Source organism: Neovison vison, chromosome 1, assembly GCF_020171115.1.
Source record: "Neovison vison isolate M4711 chromosome 1, ASM_NN_V1, whole genome shotgun sequence".
Classification (NCBI taxonomy): domain Eukaryota; kingdom Metazoa; phylum Chordata; class Mammalia; order Carnivora; family Mustelidae; genus Neogale; species Neogale vison.
Window position 1 is genome coordinate 85,970,209 of NC_058091.1, and position 20,037 is coordinate 85,990,245.

General features: G+C 56.5%; 1 protein-coding gene across 3 annotated transcripts in view; it reads right to left on the reverse strand.

Moving 5' to 3' along the window:
* Window positions 1-222: 222 nt before the first annotated feature.
* Window positions 223-20,037, reverse strand: part of KCNK5 (potassium two pore domain channel subfamily K member 5) — a 37,471-nt gene continuing 17,656 nt past the window's right edge. For all 3 annotated transcript variants that reach the window (XM_044250443.1, XM_044250456.1, XM_044250449.1), the window contains exons 2-5: window positions 6,921-7,032; window positions 5,349-5,515; window positions 4,884-5,052; window positions 223-2,856 (exon numbers count right to left, since the gene is read on the reverse strand). In XM_044250443.1, the coding sequence (XP_044106378.1) occupies window positions 1,991-2,856; window positions 4,884-5,052; window positions 5,349-5,515; window positions 6,921-7,032 (1,314 nt within the window). In that variant the 3' untranslated portion in view covers window positions 223-1,990. The remainder of the gene's footprint in view (window positions 2,857-4,883; window positions 5,053-5,348; window positions 5,516-6,920; window positions 7,033-20,037) is intronic.

The window sequence follows — 20,037 nt, forward strand, 5'->3', positions numbered from 1 at the left end:
TTCCCCATCCACCTTCAGACCTGTTAACTGCCACCTCCTCCAAGAAGCCCTCCCTGACCACCTCATCTTAACTAGCTGGCTCCTTCCCACACCTCCTCAACTCTTTTTTTCCCCTTTCCCTTCTGGACCACCCCAACCCTCACCATGACCCGCACACTGTCATCCGTTCTTCCCACCCCCCATCCTCCCAGACTGCCCCCACAGAGCACACAAACGCCAGGCTGCCCTGTCCATCTTCAAGGCTTTATTGTAAAAATGTTAAAATAAATTACATTTAACATCATTGCTAGTATGTACATACAGTGTGTGAGTCCAGGATGGTCAGCGACACCCAGCTAGGTCGGGCAAGGAAACTGGGATGAACTCAGAACATTCAGAGCAACAGAAGGCCGCTCCTTCTCACCCAGCTGCCCGGCCAGCACAGCCCTGGGTCACAGGATGAACGCAGGTGGGGGTCACACACACCCATCACCGTCTTCACATGTTGGCTGCGGGGGGAGGGGGTCTGGCCCCACAGTATGTGGGAGGGGGCTGAGAGGCAGAGAGTTTGGGTCAAGGGTGATCCCTTGCCTCCTGGCTAGCGTCAGTCACCAGTGAGGGATGCCTTCCCCCTACCACCACCACTGTGTGTGTGTGTGGGGGGAGCTCTCAACAGCGTGGTGCTGGCTGAGTCCACCAAGAAAGACCCAGCTAAGCTGTGGGTAGGAGGGCATACAGTTGGCATCCCAATCCTTGGGAACCTGCTCTTCCTCCCCTGTTCCCCGCCAACAATGGAGCCAACAATGGAAGATCAAAACAGCAGTTTATTCAAAACCAAACCAAACCAAACCAAACCCTACAGGGCAGAGAGGGCTGGCCCCAGGGTGTACCTGGCAGAGGACCTCTGCTGCCCCACACCAGAAGCAGTCTGTGTGCGCTTCACATTATCTTTTGCTCCCCGTGTCCCCAGTCTTTTCTTAAACACACAAACGACAAACCGTGGCTGCAGGTGGGGAGCTGATTCACATCTTTGGTCCCTCCCATGTGTAAACCAAGAGGGACTTGGCCTCCCCCACCATGGGGGCCAGGAGGGCCAGGGAGCCATGAGGTCCTTGTTCTGAGCACAGGGGAGGCTGGGGATGGAAGGACCCAGAGCCGAACCCAGCCCTGCAGCCCCCCAGCCACCGCTACCCTCTCTTCCCACAGCATTCCCAGGGGGGAGGGAAGGCCTGCATCTGTCACCTCTCGGCCGAAGAGTGAGTCAGGGAACTGGGCTCCGGGTGGCTCCGGTCTGGGCAAAACCAGGACTCGGACCCTGGGCCAACTCAAGAGCTTGCTGGGGAATCTGTGCATTTGGAGTGTTTCAGCATCTGCTCGGGGTCTTCCCCTCCCTTCCCCTGGGCGCCTCTTCCCTACTGAGCTTGCAGTAGGGCCTGGTGGGCACATGGGGTGGGGTTGGGGGATGCTTATACGGGCATCCCATGCAGCACGCTGCTATTTGCTGAGGAGCTGGAACGCTCCCCACACCACTGCTGTACCTCCTGCAAAGGCAGGACCCAGGGCTCCTAATGCCCTCCCCCCACTTCTGAAATACTAGCTACGTGCTAGGCACACAGGAGCTCATTAATACTGGTGAACTCAAATGGCCGGGGCTCCGAGCCTAAGAAAACCGTGTGACATGCTCAACCAAACATCCGAAGACCCATGCAGGTGCAGGCTTCCTGAAGGGTCACCTGCCAGGCCACACATGTCTCTGAACCACCAAATACACCAGCCTCCCACTGCCAGCGCGCCCATTCAGCCAGAGAGCAGGGGCCCTGCCCTGGGTGCACGCCGAGTCTGACCCGCAGCATCTCGCCGGAGGGGATGGAAGGTGAGGAAGGGCCCTGGCCCCCCATTCCCAGTTCCAGGGCTGCCCCCCACCAGGGGCCAGAGGTCCTAGCTGTAGTAGGATGCCCCAGGATGAGGGGAACAGAAGCCATCGGAGTTGGGGTGGGGAGCCGGGCCTGCCTCACGTGCCCCTGGGGCAGTCTGACTGACTGTACTCGTTCATAAGCTGTTCGTAAGGCAGAGAGAGCTCCGACTCAGTGCTGGTGAAGGTGGACTCGTCGGACGACGGGAACTCGCCCAGGTTCAGGGGCACCTCAGCTTCGGTCCCCTCCTGGGGCCTCTCCTCCCCAGCCAGGTTGTCCTCTATGGAGGACTTGGATGTCTCCTCGTCCGAGAGGCCGGCCTCCTCGTTTGCAAAGGTGATGCTGACGTTCTGGAAGATGAGCGGGTGGTAGTCCTGGGCGTCCCACGGCTCACCCTCCTCGCTGATTCGGTCCAGCTGGTTAATGAAGACCTCGGAGGTCGGGGAGCCCTCCTTGGGGGGCCCTGCCCCGGCCTCCTCGCTGGGGGGCCGCGACACATGGCCTTTACTCCTTAGCGTCTGAGATACCTCTTCCAAGCTGGGCACCCGGTTCTTGGAGTAAACCACCAGGGGGGACAGGGAAGTGGGGAGGGCTGGAAGCCCGCCCCCCTGGGGCCCCAGCCCCGGCGCTGGGACCCTCTCCCCAGCCCCGCTCGTCTTCATTGCCTTCTTCCCGATCTGCTTGATGAGGTCATTGTAGGTCTCCTCCTTCTTGGACAGAAAACCGAAGATATTGACGTCCTTGGATGCCGTACTCCCAGTCACTTGCAGAGCCTTTCTGGAGTGTGGGGAGCTCTCAAAAGACTCCTTCCGCCGCCGCCGCCGCTTCTTGATGGCCTTGTGGACCTCCACAAACATGCTCACCTTCCAGTTGACAAAAAGGGACAGCCAGGCCAGCCCCAGGTAGATCCAGAGCTCCACAAAGTAGCGGTACAGGGCGTGGTAGTTGGCGCTGGGGTTCACACCTGCAGATGGGACAGGAACCCCCGAAGGTCAGAAGTGGGTCAGCAGGGACCTGAACACACGTCAAGGCCACAGCTGTGTTCTCTGAGAGCAGGCAGTGTCAGAAACCAGACTGTTCTACCACCCTGATGATTCATGTCCCTATCTTAGTCTCCAACCTGCCTGAGCCTCCGTGTCCTTAACTGTCAGAAGTCAAAAGAGCGCTTCTCCAGGATAAGGTAGGCTCCAGGTCCCAGGTGATGGGAAATCGGTTAATGTAGCCACCATACGTGTCAGAGAATAGTTCATGAATGTTTGCCTTTCGATTATCCACTGTACCACATCTAGGTGTTTTGTGCACTTTTGGGGACGTGTATGTTGTAATTCTGTTAAAACCAGGATGGAAACTAAGTGAGAGTGTGGCCGGCATATTCACAGCAAGGGATGGACTCACTGGTTTCACATTATTGGGGCTGGTGGGTAGGCCAAGAGGGCTGTGCCCACCGGTTTCAGCACAAACTGCTCTAGAAAGATGGGATTCTCCTTCAGTGGGGTCTGGCTGCTCCCGGATTTCCTGTTTCTGCCTTCTTCAGACTGGCCCTTCCCGTGGTCACCCCACATCCTCCTCCTCTGAGCCCAGGCTCCTGACACCTGCTCCAGGGAGTCCTCTGGGATCAGCCTGTGCAGCTCTGACTGATCTCCTACACTCCGGCATTATGAGGTTTCCAGCTTAACCTCACGTTTCTGGACCCACTGACCTGCATTAGTATATATCCTGCCCCTGTCACCTTCCAACTAGGAGCAGTTTGGAAAAGGGAAAAGGGGAAAAGGGGCTTCCTGCAGAGTAGGGCTCCTGCAGGGCAGGAACTATACAACCCTCATCAAATTACAGGTCACTGAGGACAGTGGCTGTGTTTGCCCCTGGAGGCAAGCGGTGTCTCTGAGGGACGCTGGGGGCTCTTGGTCACAAGTGGGCTGAGATGACAAGGAGGGCGCACGCGAACACAGCTGGGTCTTATCCTCAGCACTCATGTGATCTTTGACCACCCTGTTAGGTAGGTGCTGTTCTTTTTAAACCAATCTTAAAGAAGGAAACTGAGGAAAGGGCCTAAGGTTTTGCTGGAGCTGACAAAGTATGGGTAAATACACTTCCCTAGGACAAAGGCTTCTCCCTGCCCACTCGGGGTCCCTTAGACAACGGCGGGGCTGTGCTCACGTCTGAATTTCTCTCTCAAGACAGCAGGCCCTGAGCTGCCGAGGTCAGGAGAATGTCTGGGTCTCTTTCCTGTCCCCCCTCACCACCACCACCCAACCACCTCTCCCAGCGTTTGGAGTCTCCCCTTACAATGAGGCAGAGGGGCAGTGACCTGCTCCTGCCCCTTAGGAAGGGGGAGGGCGGAGACCGGAAGCCCCTGGAGCAAAGGCTGGGGTCGGCTGAGCAGGGCAGCAGGCATTGAGGAAACAAACACGGGGTCAGTGCAGCCAAACAGGGGTTGAGAAGATGAAGGGCCAAGATGCACTGCTGGCCAGAGGCACAGGTCTTAGAGGCTGCGGCCAAAGAATGTTATCACCTGCCTGGATTAAGTAGGGGAGGAGTGGGAGGGACTGTCCTGGCCCCAGAGGGTGGGGCAGCTTAGGAGAAGGCCTCTCTTGTTTCTAAACTGCCTGTGGCAAGAGCAAAGTTTCGGGCCTGTCGGCCAAGCCTCTGTAACACCTCCCTCCGCTCCTGTGATGGGAAACAAGGCAGGGAGCTCTGGGACAGGAAAGGGACCCCCAGGTTTGGCTCCAGGGCTTTGTGGGTAACAGGCTCCAACTCTGCAGAGGGGGAAGAACCTACCTCCTGCCCCGAGTGAACCTAGGACTAAGAGCAGGGGAAACAGAGGGAGAGGAAGCAGGAAAAGCTATGGCCCAAGAAAGAAAGGGAAACAGAAGAGGACCCCTTTTGGGGGAGGGGCTGCTGCCCAGGACGCTGAGCACCTGCTGGGGCCCCAAAAATGTCCCCTGAATTGCACATGGAGAAGCAGAGGTCTGGGGAAAGGGCAGGACTCACCAGCCACAAAGTCACCGAAGCCGATGGTGGAGATGGTAATGAAGGAGTAGTAGAGGCCCTCGATGTAGTCCCACTCCTCTGTCACCATGAACACGAAGGGCGGGATCACCAGGTGGACCAGGACGCCCCATACAATGAAGATGGCTGTGCACGTGATCTGCGCCTGTCGCTGATGGGTGGGGGGGGGGGGGGCGGCAGGGAGACTGAGTCAGGCCCATGGCAGAGACGGGAAAATCAGCAAGGGCCTTCCCAGGCGGGAGGCCAACTGGTACCAACACCTGGAAGGAGGCTTGGTGCCCAGGAAAGGGCGAGGAGCACTGTTCCCAGCCAGGGGCCAGGGGTCCCCAAAACTGCCCTCTCGTCTCCTGCTCAAGCACCTCTGTCCATTCTTAGATCTTTCCCCTCCTCCCATCCCCTGCCAGGGTCTCCCCAGTGCTGCGCAGCATCCAAGGTTTGGGGACATACCAGGCTCACGCCTCTCTTGGTGAGGAACTGGCCCAACCTCTTGGCACGTCCCCCGAAGAACTTTCCCAGGGCACTGATCCACGTCAGGCAGAGTGGCACTCCAAAGAGACCATAGAAGACACAGAAGAGGCGCCCAGCAGGGGTCTTGGGGGCCACATTGCCATAGCCTGAGGAAGAAAAAGAGAGGGAGGCATGGAGAGCTGTAGCAGGGGTGACAGACCCAGACTCAGCATGGCCCTGGGCTCTGCTACATGACCAAACCTACACCCACATCCACACAGCCCTGTCCTCTAAGATCACTTGATACTGATCTAATATCAGTCCTCCAGAAATGAAATTTTACTTTATTACACAATGGTCATGATTGTTTATAAAGCAAGTAGGGTGGCATGGGCCATGTCTCCTCCTTCAGACTGGGAGCTCCCTGCTGGACAAAGCCTTCATCATCAGCAAGCCCTCCACGAGTCCATACGGCACCACAGTGCAAATTACCAACAGCCTTCTCTGAGGAGACACCACAGGCACCACACAAGGCCATTCTTTTTTTTTTTTTTTTTTTAAAGATTTTATTTATTTATTTGCCAGACAAAGATCACAATTAGGCAGAGAGGCAGGCAGAGAGAGAGGAGGAAGCAGGTTCCCTGCTGAACAGAGAGCCCAAAGTGGAGCTAGATCCCAGGACTCGGGGATCATGACCTGAGCCGAAGGCAGAGGCTTTAACCCACTGAGCCACCCAGGCTCCCCTAAAGACGGCCATTCTTAATCCCTTCCCCTCCTGTGCATGCCGCTGCTCACATCCGGCTGGTGTCTAATGCCCACCCTTGGAAGCTGGGCTTCAGGGGCCGGCTTGGCCAGCGGATATAGCACAAGTGCTACCAGATAGGCTAAGCCTGAGAAGCCCCGTTGCTTCTCCCCCTGCTGGCTGCAAGCCCTCGCTTCGGGGATTCTCCCCCTTGGAATCCAGTTGCCGTGCTGCGAGCGTCCCGAGTCACGGCGTTTTCACCTCTAGCCGTGCTCTCAGCTGACAGCCACGGTCCACTCTCCAACGTGTGATGGCAGAAGCGGTCCTAGATGTCTAGCCCGTAGTGCTTTTGGCTGACTCCAGCCTCAGACACAAGACTGCCACCGCCATTACTGACCTCCAGCAAGAACCAACCGGCTGAACCGAGTCAACCCTCAGAATAGCAAAAGTAGCAAAACAGTAAAAAACAGTAAGTTGTGTTTTAAGCCACTGAGTTCTGGGGTGGTTGGTCATGCAGCCATAGGTATCAGAAGAGACACCCCGCCTGGTGAGCAAGCATGGGCTGGTTTGGTGCAGAGCACAACCTGTTCAACCTCCTGCATGGCTCGGGCTATCAGGCTTTGTTGTTTCTGCTCCAAGAGCCCAGGTGAGGACTCCTGGAGAAATCTCCCAAGCATGGCCAGTCACCAAGGACTTACTAAATCCCCAGGAAAAATGCTCAAAGAACGCAATGCAACTGAAGGGCACGGGGCCAGAGCTGGATTCTTATAAAAAAGTTCCATGGATGGGGGGCATGGACGTGGGTATCAGGAAGGTCCCAAAAGACTTACCAATGGTAGTGATGACCGTGGCTGCAAAAATCATTGCGTTGGGCCAGTTCCAGTTGTTGAAGGTCTGATTCCCCGTAATGGCCACACCCTGTCCTGCAGCATCAGATACTACCTAGAAGGAGAGACACAAAGTGATGACTTCTTCCCAGTGACAGCAGCGGGTGCAACTCCATATGAACATTCTTATTGAATCATCACAATAACAAGGTGGCAGTTACTGTCTCCAATTTATAGATGATGAAACATTTTATAGAGGATCAGAGAGGTTAAGCGATTTGCCCAGGGCCACACAGCGGGTAAGAATGCAAACTCAGGCACTCTGTCTCTCAAGTCCGTTCCCTCACTGACCCAATACTTCTGGAACTTACTAGCATGTACCAGCATCACCTGGTGAGCTTGTTAAATAGAGACTGTGGGGCCCCACCTCCACAGTTTGAGTCAGCAGGTCTGGAAAGGGGCCAGAGAATCTACATATCTAAGAAGTTTCCAGGTGATGTTGCTGGTACTGGGCCAGAGCCTACACTGTGTTAGACTATTCTGCTTCAAGGCAGGCATATGTGATTCAGAAACACAGGACGCCTATGCCCTACACAGTCCTCCACAAAGGAGTCTCCTACTGCGGGACAGACCTGGAAGGGACCCGCATCCACTCCTCGTCCCAGCTCAGCACCTCCTGGATCTGTTGTCTGAAAGAGTACACATCGCATCTGCTGGCTTCCTTCTCCCCATGCTTGGGACTCTATCCTCCTCCCCTAAAAGGTCCCCCTTCCCTCTCTTCTCTGGGTCCATCTCTCTGCCCTGGGCCTGGCAACTTCAAGGCCTAGGCCAGGACAGATCACCAGAGATGATGTATACATTTCAGGGGGACTCAAAATCAAGTGATCAGTCCCCACGGGGCTCCCAGCAACTGTGGGCAGCAGGTGACACAGGCCACCTGGGGAGTACACTGGTAGCCCTAGAAGAAGACTGATCTATTCCAGGAACTTTAATAGTTGCCAAACCTGCTTCAACCTGTTGAGAACTGGCTCTACCCTCCACATCCTTCACCCCAACCTGCAGATGGCGGGGTATGGACCCCAGCAGAAAGCTCACAAGCAGGGTCCAGGGTTTAAGCCAGGAGTTCCAGGCCCTGAGGAGGAGGACCCCAATCCACAGACCAAGAAACTCAGCCGAATTTCTGTACAACTCAAGCCTGGGTCTGAGGGAAGAAAGAAGGGCAAGGGATGGAAGCCAGAGGGAGACGGAGAGCCCACAGTTCTAACCCTCCGTGGCCTGACTGAAGTCTGGTGGGAAACAAGGGAGGGGCTAGGCTGGTTCTGAAGGAACCAGCAGTTTGCAGCTGCGACAGCAGGCCCTGTGTTAACGGCTCTAGAGCTTCCATAAAGAATTTTCCATGATGACATGCTCCTCTGACAGGCCATCAAACCACACCACCCGCTGCCCTGCCTCCTCACTGCCTTTCCAGAACATCTCTCTGCAGGTCGGGAGGGGCGGAGGGCTGCCCTCCTCAGAGAGCTGGCCGTCTAGCTGGCCGGGCCACTTCCATGAGAGAGCACCAGCACATCTAGATCCCAAGGGGCCTCCTGGTCCATCGGAAAGGTTTTCTGAAAGATTAAACCCACGTCCGAAGCAGGAGAATGAGAAGGAGTGGGGTCCTGTGTCTTAGGGTTAAACAGGCGGCAGCTCCCTCTGGCCCTTTGTCCTCTCGGCGGCCTGTTGTGCAGAGAGAGGGTCGAAGGCAAAGTCGGGAAGCTCAGCCTGATGGACGAAGGGACACTGAAGGGGAAGCCGCCCCACTGAGCAGAGGGCAATGCATTTGGGGCACCAAGGCTGGTCATCCCCGTGGAATCTCAGGAACACGAGCGCTGTCTGTCTTCTCACACAGATAGAGGAGAGGGGAGGATTCCAGAAACTCAAACCAGAGTCCTCACCGATGTCTAAATGGGGACATGAGAATGTTTGGCACATTCGGAGGAGGAACTGGCGGGCACTAGGAGCGAGCACAGGTCTGTCAAGAACCAGTCACGCTCAGCTAAGTGCATCTCCCGCTCCACAGGGGCTGTGAGCCCTTGAAGTTGGGTGGAATGCGGTAAATCTCAATTTCAGCAACAGATGGGCTGGCAGAGATTTCATGTGGACAAGACAGAGTAATGCAGGGCGGAGCTGGGATTAATTTGGGCCCCTTTACAGGCAGATAAACAACCAAGAAGTATTGATCGTTATCAATCTGACCGGAGGTCTCCGCCATCACGCGAAAGGCCTGGCCCCTTCCGTATTTCAGTCAACGACACAGCCAAGACGTACGCAGAGGGCTGCCCCGTCCCATCGGCAGAGGAGGCAAAGCGGTGGGCAAGGCCGGAGGGATGGGGGGAGGGCCATGCTCATCTCATCATTGCCGGGCAAGGGCAGTGTGAACTCAAAATCCCCTCCCCGGGGGTGGGGGGGAGACAGACCCACACTAATGAGACAGGATTATCTTTGACTATTTTCATGTCATCCACTTTGAGTTCCGAAAGGACCAGACCAGGATCGAGGGGAGAAGGCCTTGGGTTTCAGGAGACCACAAACTAGCGAACGCTAGGAAAGTCAATAAAATCGCCAACAGTGTCAACACCTCACGTCTTCAGGGCTGGGCCACACTCGGGGAGCTCTGCCCCACCCTGGGTGTCAGACCACCCACCGAGGTCCTCCCACAAGGGTGGCATTCTGGATAAGGAGCTACCTGAGAACCCAGGGCTCCCAGCAGCACATCGCTCCCGGGGAACAGAACGAGTTACAGCAAGGCCAACCAGGGCACCACAAGGCCGCTGAAGGGGTGACAGGAACCCGGGGGAGCCCAACTGGGGAACAGCGCCCTCCGGGAGCGTCAGCAGGTGCTGAGTGGGGAGCAGTGGCTGTGGGAGATGCTGCCGCAGGTCCCGGGGAGGCGCTGTGAGAAGGCGAAATGCCTGTCCTCCCCCCTGTCTATGCCAGGTGATGGGGCTTGAAGCCCCACGACACACAAGGACAGCCCACCCCACGCTGCCCAAAGGCCATCCATGACCTGGGAATCAGTAAGTGCTCAGGAGACACCGAACAGAAGAGGGGTAAAACAGGGTAACCCAAGATGGCACTACGGTTGGGAGCTCTGAGGCAGACAGGCTGGGTTTCCTGCCTTTTACCCCACCAATGCTATGCCCTTTGGGGTACAGCCTGCCACCTCAGCCTCTGGCCCTGGGTTCTCAGGGGGCCACAGTCCCAGGCACTCTCCCCACGGTCATCTAGAGAGGGGCACCCGGATGGGTCCCCCGTGTCTGCAGGGCTAGAAGCACCACCAGCCCTTAGAACAGTCCCATGGGTCAGGTCACAAAACAGGCTGGGAGAGGTTAAGGGGCAGAACTGGGCTAGTTTCTGGGCTGGCGGGCTCTCAGCCAATGGGGCTCCCTCCACCTCCCTTCACGGCTCTAACTGCCCCCTGGGCACACCAGCACCGCCCTGCTGTTGCCTCCTCTCTGCCCATGGGCGCCAAGCAGCTGGCCTAGGAATCAGCTTGGCTCCATCCCAGCGCTGGGTGTGAAGTAGGATTTCTGTGCTGCTGAATGGCGGACACCCCTTGCTGGGCGTAGATACACACATCACCTATCCTGCCGGTGTCAGGGGAGGAAAGGGAGGCCTGGGGGATGGGGGTGGAAGTCCCAATGTGGACTTGGGGGCCTGTTCCCTGTTCCCACTGTGTGTAGCTGCAGCTCTGGCAGGGACAACTCAATGGTTAGGCTCACGGTCACAGAGGATACAAAGGGGAGGCCTCCCAGAACAAAGGGCCTGGCCCAGGACTGAGGTCATTCGTAGGTTACAGAGAGTGGCATGGGGGAGCCAGGCCGACACCCCGTTACACACGGTGTCCTGTCCCCAGGGTTAGGGAAATAGCTCTCGCAGGAGGAGGTGGCCCCTGTTCACTCACGAGGTTCTTTAACTTGGCTCCCAGATTCACACAAGACAATATTTTCATTTTCCACAGAACCGGGCAGAGTGATGGGAGAAGGGGATACTGCACACAGCCTGGGCTCAGCTCGTTTGGGGAAGGAACAGAGCTCCTGCCTGAGCTGCTCTCCTGACCAAGTAGGTATGATTTATTGAGGGCTTTCTATGCACCAAGTGTTGTGCTAACACTTTACTGCCTTTAGCTCATTTAATGAGGACAGAATCCTGCTGGGAAGATATCGTAATTTTTTCCATTTTACAAATGAAAATTTAAGGCTTGGAGAGGTTAAGTAAGTAGTCTAAGGTCAGAGTGCTCCAAGCGAAGCCTGGAGAGCCCTGACTAGACACGGTTATCGGTTATCCTGCGCCACCCCCCCTCCTGCCCACAAAGGCTGCAGGAAGGAGGCCAGTGCATACTTCCACCCCTTCGCACCAGCTGAAAAAACAGTGCCCTAAAACCAGTCCATCCACTCTGACCCAAGCTCAGCATTTCCAGCCAGGCCTCCAGGGAGGCCGCATGCCCTTGCCTTGGCTTCAGGCAACCAGCTGCCCTGACCCCACCCTCTGTCCGAGGAATACGGGTTCCCGGACATCTCCGCATGCCCAGGGGATCGGGGGTTTCCCGGGCAGAGGCAGCTACCAGGCCTCCCCTTCCTGGAGAGTGGATCGTCCCGGGGCTTGGGACACGAGGCCCACCTTCAGCCCTGGGCTGGTGGGGCCTCTCCCCTCATCTACCCTGGGCGGGCAGGGGTGGGGCACTGCAGTCCAGGGACAGGTGGGCTGGCGAAGGCAGCTAGGGGGCATGCAGGGGGCTATGCCCCCCTGGCCTCCAGCTCCCAGGCAAACATGAGGTCTGGACCACAGAGCACTTTCCTGCTATGCGGATGCAGCCGTAAGCAGCCTCCTGCATGCCGGCTCCCCTGGACCCACAGGCTGTGGGGGCTCTTACCTGCCCCTGGCTGCATTTCACCCTGAGTTTGTTCCATCTAAATCACTTGGTGCCTCTGGCCTGGAAGGTAAAATAAGGCCGCTGGCCACACACTGACAAGGGGCTTGGCAAGAGAGAACAGGACTTTTATCATTCTTCTGGCCTGGTCCTCCCAGCTCCCCCTTTTGAGGGGGGAAGGGCAACTGCTGATCAATCCTTGAATCATAGATGAGCACAGTTGATATCTGAATAGCAGCTGATTTTGAGCACAGAAGCGACAGATACCAACCAAGCACCTCAAATCACTTAGTTCGCTGAATCTTTATAACCCTAAAACGTGGGGGCCATTAGCCCGACGAGGACAGCTAGGCACAGAGGCTAATGAAGGAGTGGGCCCAAGGTCACACGGCGAGTCAGTGGTGGAGCTGGGGAGCTTCCTTCCATTCCCAACCCCCCCCCACCCCAACCTATAGACAACGGGGAGGATGGATGCTGGGGTGGGTGGCTTCTTAGCTCCAAGGAGTGGAGCCCGGCCTCTCTGGAGATCACAACTTTCCAAGCAACAGCTTGAGAACCGTCTGTAGAAACGCAGGCTCCCCAAGAACATAAGCGAAACGAGGACAGGGCTTTTCAATCTGCTGGCTTTTCTGCGGCTGTATTCCCAGCATCTAGAACACTGCCTGGCACATAGTAGGTGCTCAACAAGTACTTGAGCGTGGGTGAGGAATTAACTGAAATGTTTGTACATTCTCTGGTCTAGACTGATGTATCCTCCTGTGTCCTTCCTTCAGTGCTTTTTCCCAGCACTGTTCTGCAGCTGGGTTTTAACTAAATTCACTAGTGCCAAGGTGGAGCAGAAGAGCAGGAAGCAGAGGCAAACCCCAGCATGGGTGGGGGCTGGTGGGGTTGAGGGCGGAGCCACGGAAACCAGCTGCATCAAAGGGGAATTGAGGGGAGGGGAGGGGAGCAGTTGCTAGACTTTGAGAGGGGGCAGAGGGCTGGGGAAAGGGGTGGGTTGAAGGAGGAAGATGAAAGCACCCCCCCCCCAGCCATGGCCAAGACGACAGAAGGAGTGGCAGTGGGGCTAGGAGAGTCCCTGGGAAGCCTTGAAGGACTTTTCTGCAGGAAGGGGAAGCAGTCCCCTGCGCAAACTGTCCTGAAGGCAGTGGGTGAGCAGAGAGCAGGAAAAGGAATCTAAGTCACCCCAGGTAGCAACACTTTAGTAAGAAGCCCGGCACCTTCCTCGGGGAATGCTTACACACCCAAGCCCTGCATCTAGGGAGGCGGACGGCTCTCAGGCCCTCTCCAGGGCACTGACCTGGCGGTGAGTCTAGAGGGGCTCCCAATGGCTCATACCAAGTCTCTGGGTAAATAACATAACCTATCAGCCTCAGTTTCTCCGTCTGCTAAGAATAACACCTACCCTGAGCATACGAAAAGTATGCAGGACATCCAGGCAGGCCGTCCTCATCCGCACTGAATAAATGGATAGACAGTCAGGGCCAGGACTCGCTCTGTGTGTCTGTCAGGAAACCAGACCCTGCACGGACTTGAGACCGGGGCAGAAGGACCACGTGTCCCCAAAGCTACATCAAAGGGCGTGGGGTTAACTTCCCTGCACCTGGAGGGCAGGCCTTGCTGAGAACAGGACACTGTCCCCAAGTTTCCTCACACCTGCCACCTTTTCCCACCCCTTTCTGTTGGAAGACTGAAAGCTGCCCTTCCTCAGTCTCATCAGTCTGCTCCTTCAGGGCACAGAGTGGCTTCTCCGACATCCATGGGGACCAAAACAACTCAAGATGGGGTCAGGGGGTTGGCTGGAGTTGGAGGGGCTGGGGGCACAGGTGTGTTAAAGCTCTCCCTGGAGGAATCAGAGGCATGCCCCAAGATGTCCTGTTTCATCCCTTGGAAGGCCCATCTCTCCCGGTCTCTGCCACCTGGGGGCTCCCAGGCACCCTGGCCAGTTTCCCCGGAACAGCCAAGCAGGGCAGGCAAGCTGGGAAGGAAACAATGCCACACACTACATCCCCTGACACTGTGCCTGCCAGGAAGGGCTGAGCCTGTCTGAATCCCAGTTCCCGCTTGCCACCCCGCTGCCCCCACTTATCCCCCGGCCCCTCCCAGGCTCTCCCCGCATGTCCGTGTCGTCCACACACCCATCTGGTCTGACAAAGAACCCTTGAGAACGGGGGCCCATGGATGGGGTTGAGGCTCTGTAAGAAGGTGTTCTGAACAGGACAGATGGAAGTGGAGGCCAGTAAACCTATCTTAGGTGCTTTCCAAGCAAGTATTTGTAGTTTGGGCTTGTTTAGAAGTCAAGTTTTTCAAATCCTTTCACACCTGAACAAATGAACAAATAGAAGAAGGAGGGGAGGAGGACCCCAGAGCCCCTGAGAGTGGGGACTCCCTAGAGCAGTCTGAGAAGTGACAATGGACATGTTGGGGGCTTGTCTGTCCAGCCGCCAGGCCAGTCCCCCATCAGACAGTCCTTTCTGGATCTACTAGCAGATCAGAAGTATCTAGGCCAGAAGGTGAGCACCTGTGAACCCTCTTATTCCTAAGACCAATGAGAGAGTTGAAGACCGGTAGTCAAACCCTCCATGATCTCCATCCTCCCTCCCTCCGCACTGCTCAGTTTTCTCCAGCTTTCCCTCACAGGGGATGGGGGAGGGGCTACTGGACTTGTTATCGGATGTGGAAACTGAGCCACCACACAGGTCTCAAGGTAGTGGTTCTCCGTCCAGGCTGCCTGGTGGAACCACCAGGGAGCTTATAGGACTACAGTGACGGGGCCCCCCGGCAGGTGTGCGCGGCTGATCTGGGCTGCGGACAAGCTCTACTGGGCATTCTGAGAGACTGCCCCTCCCTGCCTCATGCAGGGTGACGATGTTGGGGAGGGTGCTGCGGGGCTCCAAGCTGCCCCATCCCCAGCATTCTCACCGACCTCTAGCCTCAGCCCAGGTGACTGCGGTGTGGCAGGGAGGGCAGGTGTGCCTTAGGGGCAGGGCACTGACAAGGGCCAGGTGGTGCCACCCTGATACCCATGGCAGCTGCAGGCCCAGCTCTCCAGGCCCGGCACTCCCGGGAAGGAGCAGGTGTCTGCGGCAGGTGCTGGAACCCCAGCAGGCAGGGCCACACCGGGACTCTGTGGAGACCCGACTTCAGCTATTGCTTTTTTGCTTTTCCGCAACTTTCAGCTTTGCTCCAGTGCCTATCAGGAGTAATTATAATGTTTTTAGAAGAAGGAAACACAAACTGTTAGAGGAATGCTAGGATGGACACACAGGGCTGAAGGACAGGCTCAGCTCTGCTCTTCCAGTCACTTGCTGAGATTCTCCAGGAACCCTTGGACCTCTGCCTGCTTTCTTCGCTGTAAAATGAGGCGGCTGGCTTAGGTTGCTGGGGTGCCCCTGTGTTTCCAGTCATATCTTCTTCTGCACACAACCATGACTTTGGAGCCCAGTTCAGCCCTTCTCAAGTTCCACTGTCCACAGCACGTTCAAGAAAGTACATTTTCATTCTCAAGACTCAAGTTCACTGGCCACCGGCTCCAGCTCCTCCTGAGCCCCCAGCAAGTCAGGCCACCCACGCCAGGAGTAGCCCGCTCCTCAATCACACTTTCTTCCTCATGTCCCTGGACCCTACTGCAGGATGGAGAAGACGCCTCACTGCGTCCCCTCCTCTCTGGTCCTTAAAGTAACGTGCCGGTGCTGGTCCAGGCTGCCCTCCCGCAGCCCAGGTGTCTTCTGGGGGACGAGGTGTGTGTACAAAACAAGTCCCCTGGTCACACCTACAGACACCCACGTGACTTCATAAGGCAAGGGAGCAAGTGGCCTACGGCCCCATCCTCGACGCATACTTTAGGCATCACTAGACGCCTGCTTCCCCCTGGACTGCATGTAGAGATCATCTGGCAGGAGTTTGGGCAAGTCCTCCTCCCTGGGTCCTATCCTCAGGGAACCAGTCAGACATGGTCTGGGGCATGGAACCAGGATGCTTCAAGCTGTCCCAGGTGACTCTAATACGTACAGCCAATTTTAAAGCCACTGCACTAGACCCAAATCATCCTTTCAGTTAGGAGGCCAGAGTCCAGCCCAGCCCAGGGCAGCAGGCCTGGAAGCATGGCTGTCCTCCAGGCCACTGCTGGCCTTCCCCTCACACACCCTCCTGAACCATCTCTCAGCAGCCTTTGCGGAGTGCAGGGGCACTCCTAGATCTCACGCTCACCAGGGCAAGCCTGTGCCAGAGGTGAGCAAGTTTTCAGCAGAAATCTCTGGATTTCCGTCTTTCTCAGGCCCGGGAGCCCTGTCTGTACTCAGGAGGGACAATAAAAACAAGGCAGGTGACCCTGCCCCCATTGTTCTCTGCCTGGGACGGTAACCCTCCCCAGCAGCTGGGAGCCCCTCCCGTGAGAGCTGAGCCCAGGGACGGGCTGACCTGGGAGGGCAGCAGGTTTGGCTAAAGCAAACAGTGAAGGGCTGGTGGGGCTGAGCTCAGGATGGGACGTCAGCAAGCATTCTCAGGCACCTGGAGGGCTCGGCAGATGCGTAGGACTGGAAATGCCTGTGTGTACAGGCACAGGGGACCTCTCTGGTGTGGCTCGGGTCCCACAGCATGGCCACCTCCGAGTTGGCTGTGGGAGTAGGAAAGCATTTCCTCCCACCCACCTACCCAACCACACAAAGATTATTCTCCACAGCCATAGTCTCAAAATCCACCTCCCGCTTCATCTTCCTAAGGACTCAGGGCAGGTGGGATGTCCCGAGACACCTAATGACAAGAGGGACATCCTTTAGCCACCTCAGCTTTTCTACCCACGAGTTCACACCTACTGTCCCGCCTGGGGTGACTGTGGCCCCGCACCACTAATGGCTCCCTACCTGGGATGCCATGACCCGGGGCCTGGCATCATGACTTGGGTCCTCCCTTTCCCCAGAATCCAAATCCTGGGAGTGTCTCCCTCCAGCACGCCAGATGGGCAAAGCAGTCCCTTCCTCTCCCACAGGGATGTAGGGACTAAGGAGTGAGAGACCCCTACACCGTGCTCAGCTTCTGCCTTGTCCTTCCCAAGCAAGCTAGCAGACCTTTCTGTTGAGCCCCACTTGATGGCTCTAACAAGGAAGCCAGGAAGGGCGCTGAGATGGCATCTCCCTCCTCCTTGCCCAAACTCACAATCACTGGGCACCTCTCCCACCTAGAATTCCCCTAGCCCTAATGCTGCTTCACACCAAGACCCTCCTATTCCCATTTTGTAGCTGAAGAAATCAATCAGAGAGGGCTAGTGACATGGGAGAAGTCACACAGCAAGGTGATGACAAAGCACTGGGAAGAATCAGCCAGAAGAATCCCCCGGCCCCCTGACTCTCAGTTGAGGGCCCTTTCAACCCAACAACCAGACCACCCACCACCCACCACCCACCCCAGGACTGGGATGAGAAATGCCACCCAGAGTGGAGCTGGGAAGGGGACGACAGACAGGTAAGCACAGCTAACAGGTGGCAAAGAGCTATGAAAGGGTTGCGCAGATCCACTTTTGATATTTGGGATGAGTATATGCGGACACTCTCTGTCCCAGCTCCCGGGACGCCTCTTGGATTTACCCCGACCTTGCAGCGGGGTGGAAGGAGCAAACACGGGAAGTCACTATCCATTCGAGGCTTCTAAAAACAGCCCTTGAGCAGGCCACAAAGGAGGTCACAGGAACTGCTGACTTGCCATCTCCCCATCCAGGGCTGATGACCTGAGGGAGATCTAGTTCACCATCAGCCTGGCCGGCCCCCACCCCGCCCCCCACCCCTGCCAGCTTGCTTCCCATCCTGCAGAGCTCAGGTCTGCATGCTGGCCTGGACACCATAAACTGTGGTAGCCCATCCACTTCAAAATCACAAGATCATGTTCAGGACTCCACGAGCAGCACAGGGACAAAAAGCAGGAAAGCCCTGGGCTTTGAAGCAGACATGCCTGGATTCAAATCCACGCTCTCCCACTCACCATCAGATCACCTGGGGGTGTGTCCTCCCCCTCTCTGAGCTTCAGGTTTCATATTTGTCAAGTGGGGGTACCAAGACTTCGTGGGGTTGGGGTGCGGGTTTTGTGAAACAATGAATGGCTCAGTGTGGCCGTTCAAGGGCTGCTCCTGAAAACAGGTACTAGGTAGAAAAGTGGATGTGCAAGAACAGAGGGGATGGGGAGGCCACCTCCACTCCGGGGGAAGTGCACCTGCTGGACAGGGCCTCTGGAGCTAGACATGAGAGATGGGCTGTCAACAGCAATGCCCTCCTTCCCAGCTACCACCTGGAAGACCAGGGACTGGCACAGTACTTATGGCTACAGACATTCTGGTAGATATCTGTTATCTGGCCCACTGTTTAATCTCCCCCCAAAAGACCATGGGTTTGGAAGGCAGACCTCACTCATCCCTTACCCCTAGAGCAGTACCTGGCACTAGTAAGCACTCAATATTAATGAGTAACTGAGTCTCTGAGATGTAAATCTTTTACAACCAGCCCTTCCAGGGCATAAGGAGGGGTGCCAGTGTGTTCAGGGTGGGTTCTGGCTCCCCAGGATAAGGTGGGCAGTTCTGGTAGGTACAGGCAGCCTGGGATGATGGCTCTGTGTTTCTTTACCCCACTGCCTTTCCCCTGCATCACCCCATCCCACCTGTCTTCAAGGGCAAAGCCCCCAGAGGTCCTAGCCCTGGTGAGTCAGCCGACTTTGCAGACTTTGGAACCATCAAGATTTTAAGAGGAAGGAGGCAGATGGGTGGGGAAGGGTGGGAGCCCAGGAGGCATTTCAGGGTGAGGGCCACAGGTCTTCCCACACATGATCCCATTTTCCCACATCTCAGCAGTGGGACGGGACACTCTGTTCCACGAAGCTCTCTTGGGCCCTGGTGGCTGTCAGCCCTGTTCCTCTGGACACAGCTGCCTGCTGCCCTGGGCTCCCCTGCTGGGATCCTGAGGACAAGGTTCCCTACCTCTGGCACCTGCCCCCAACTCTTGCTTTCACAGTACAAAACCCATCCTAATGACACCTGCCACGTTCCTGCCTCCTGGGTTCTCCAGCACCCTTGAAAGAAGGGCTGTGGCTGACAAGGCCCCCTCCGGTCTTGTCTCACAGAGCACACCAGCCCACCGGCACACCTCCTCCACACCCAGGGGACTCTAGAGCAGCCCCTCCACCTGCTCCTTCCTCCTTTCCCTCTGGCTTCACCCAGGACTGGTAGCTCTGAGTAATAAGTAACCACCCACCCTTGAAGCCTGGGGTTCTGATGATAAGGAATTATTAAGCTTACCCATTTATTGTAATTTAAGATGACTAGATGGTTAAACTGTAAGCCCCTTCACTAATTTAAAAAAAAAAAAACAAAAAACAAAAAACCGCCCAGGGGGTCTTAGAGGGTGGGTGGCAGGAATTCTGCATGAGCAGCGGGCACCTTGAGCTTCTCTACTATGTAGGAACCCCCCTGCCTGCTTCTTACCCAGCACCCACCCACCCCCCAGCCCCTGATTCTGGCCCTACCACCTCCCAGCATAATCCCAGCCCACCGCTCTCCACAAAGCCCCCTGTGGGATCTTCCTGAGGGCCAACCACCTGTCACAAAATCCTTCCTTATTGTCGGACTCTAACCTAAATCCCTCCGGCTGCACTCCAAGCCCATTTCCTCTGGTTCAGTCTCCAGCTGGAGACGAACAACAGCTGGCTTCCATCCTCCCTGGAATAAATTGTGCCAGAAACTACTGGCGAAGTGGCACAGGCATTTTGGGGTGGATGGTACACCTCCCCATTGCAGGGAGGTGGAGGGGTGGACGGCAGCTTCTGCCTCCATGGCCCCCAGAGGCCAGATCAAACCCCATGAGAAGATGGAGTCCCGATCAGAGACAAGGGGCAAGACCACCAAGCCCAGCTACTATGAGGATCCCTGGGCCAGACACATGGGGAGCAATGTCCTAAAAGACCGACTGCCCACTCCCCAGACAGTCACAGATTTCACACACCCTGGCTGCCAAGGGCCCCTGTTTGGAAATCACAGAGAGGAGATTTGAACAGGACCCCCAAAAGGTGTGGGACAGGCAAGGGTGCCAGATATAGACAACCAGCACCCCCCACCCCACTTGCCCCCGGGCCAATCCTACCCACGCAGGTTGTGAAGGCACAGGGCCAGACCAGGCACAGTGGCCTCAGAACTTCTCTGCCTGGCAGGGATAGACGCCCCCCCCCCGCCCACCT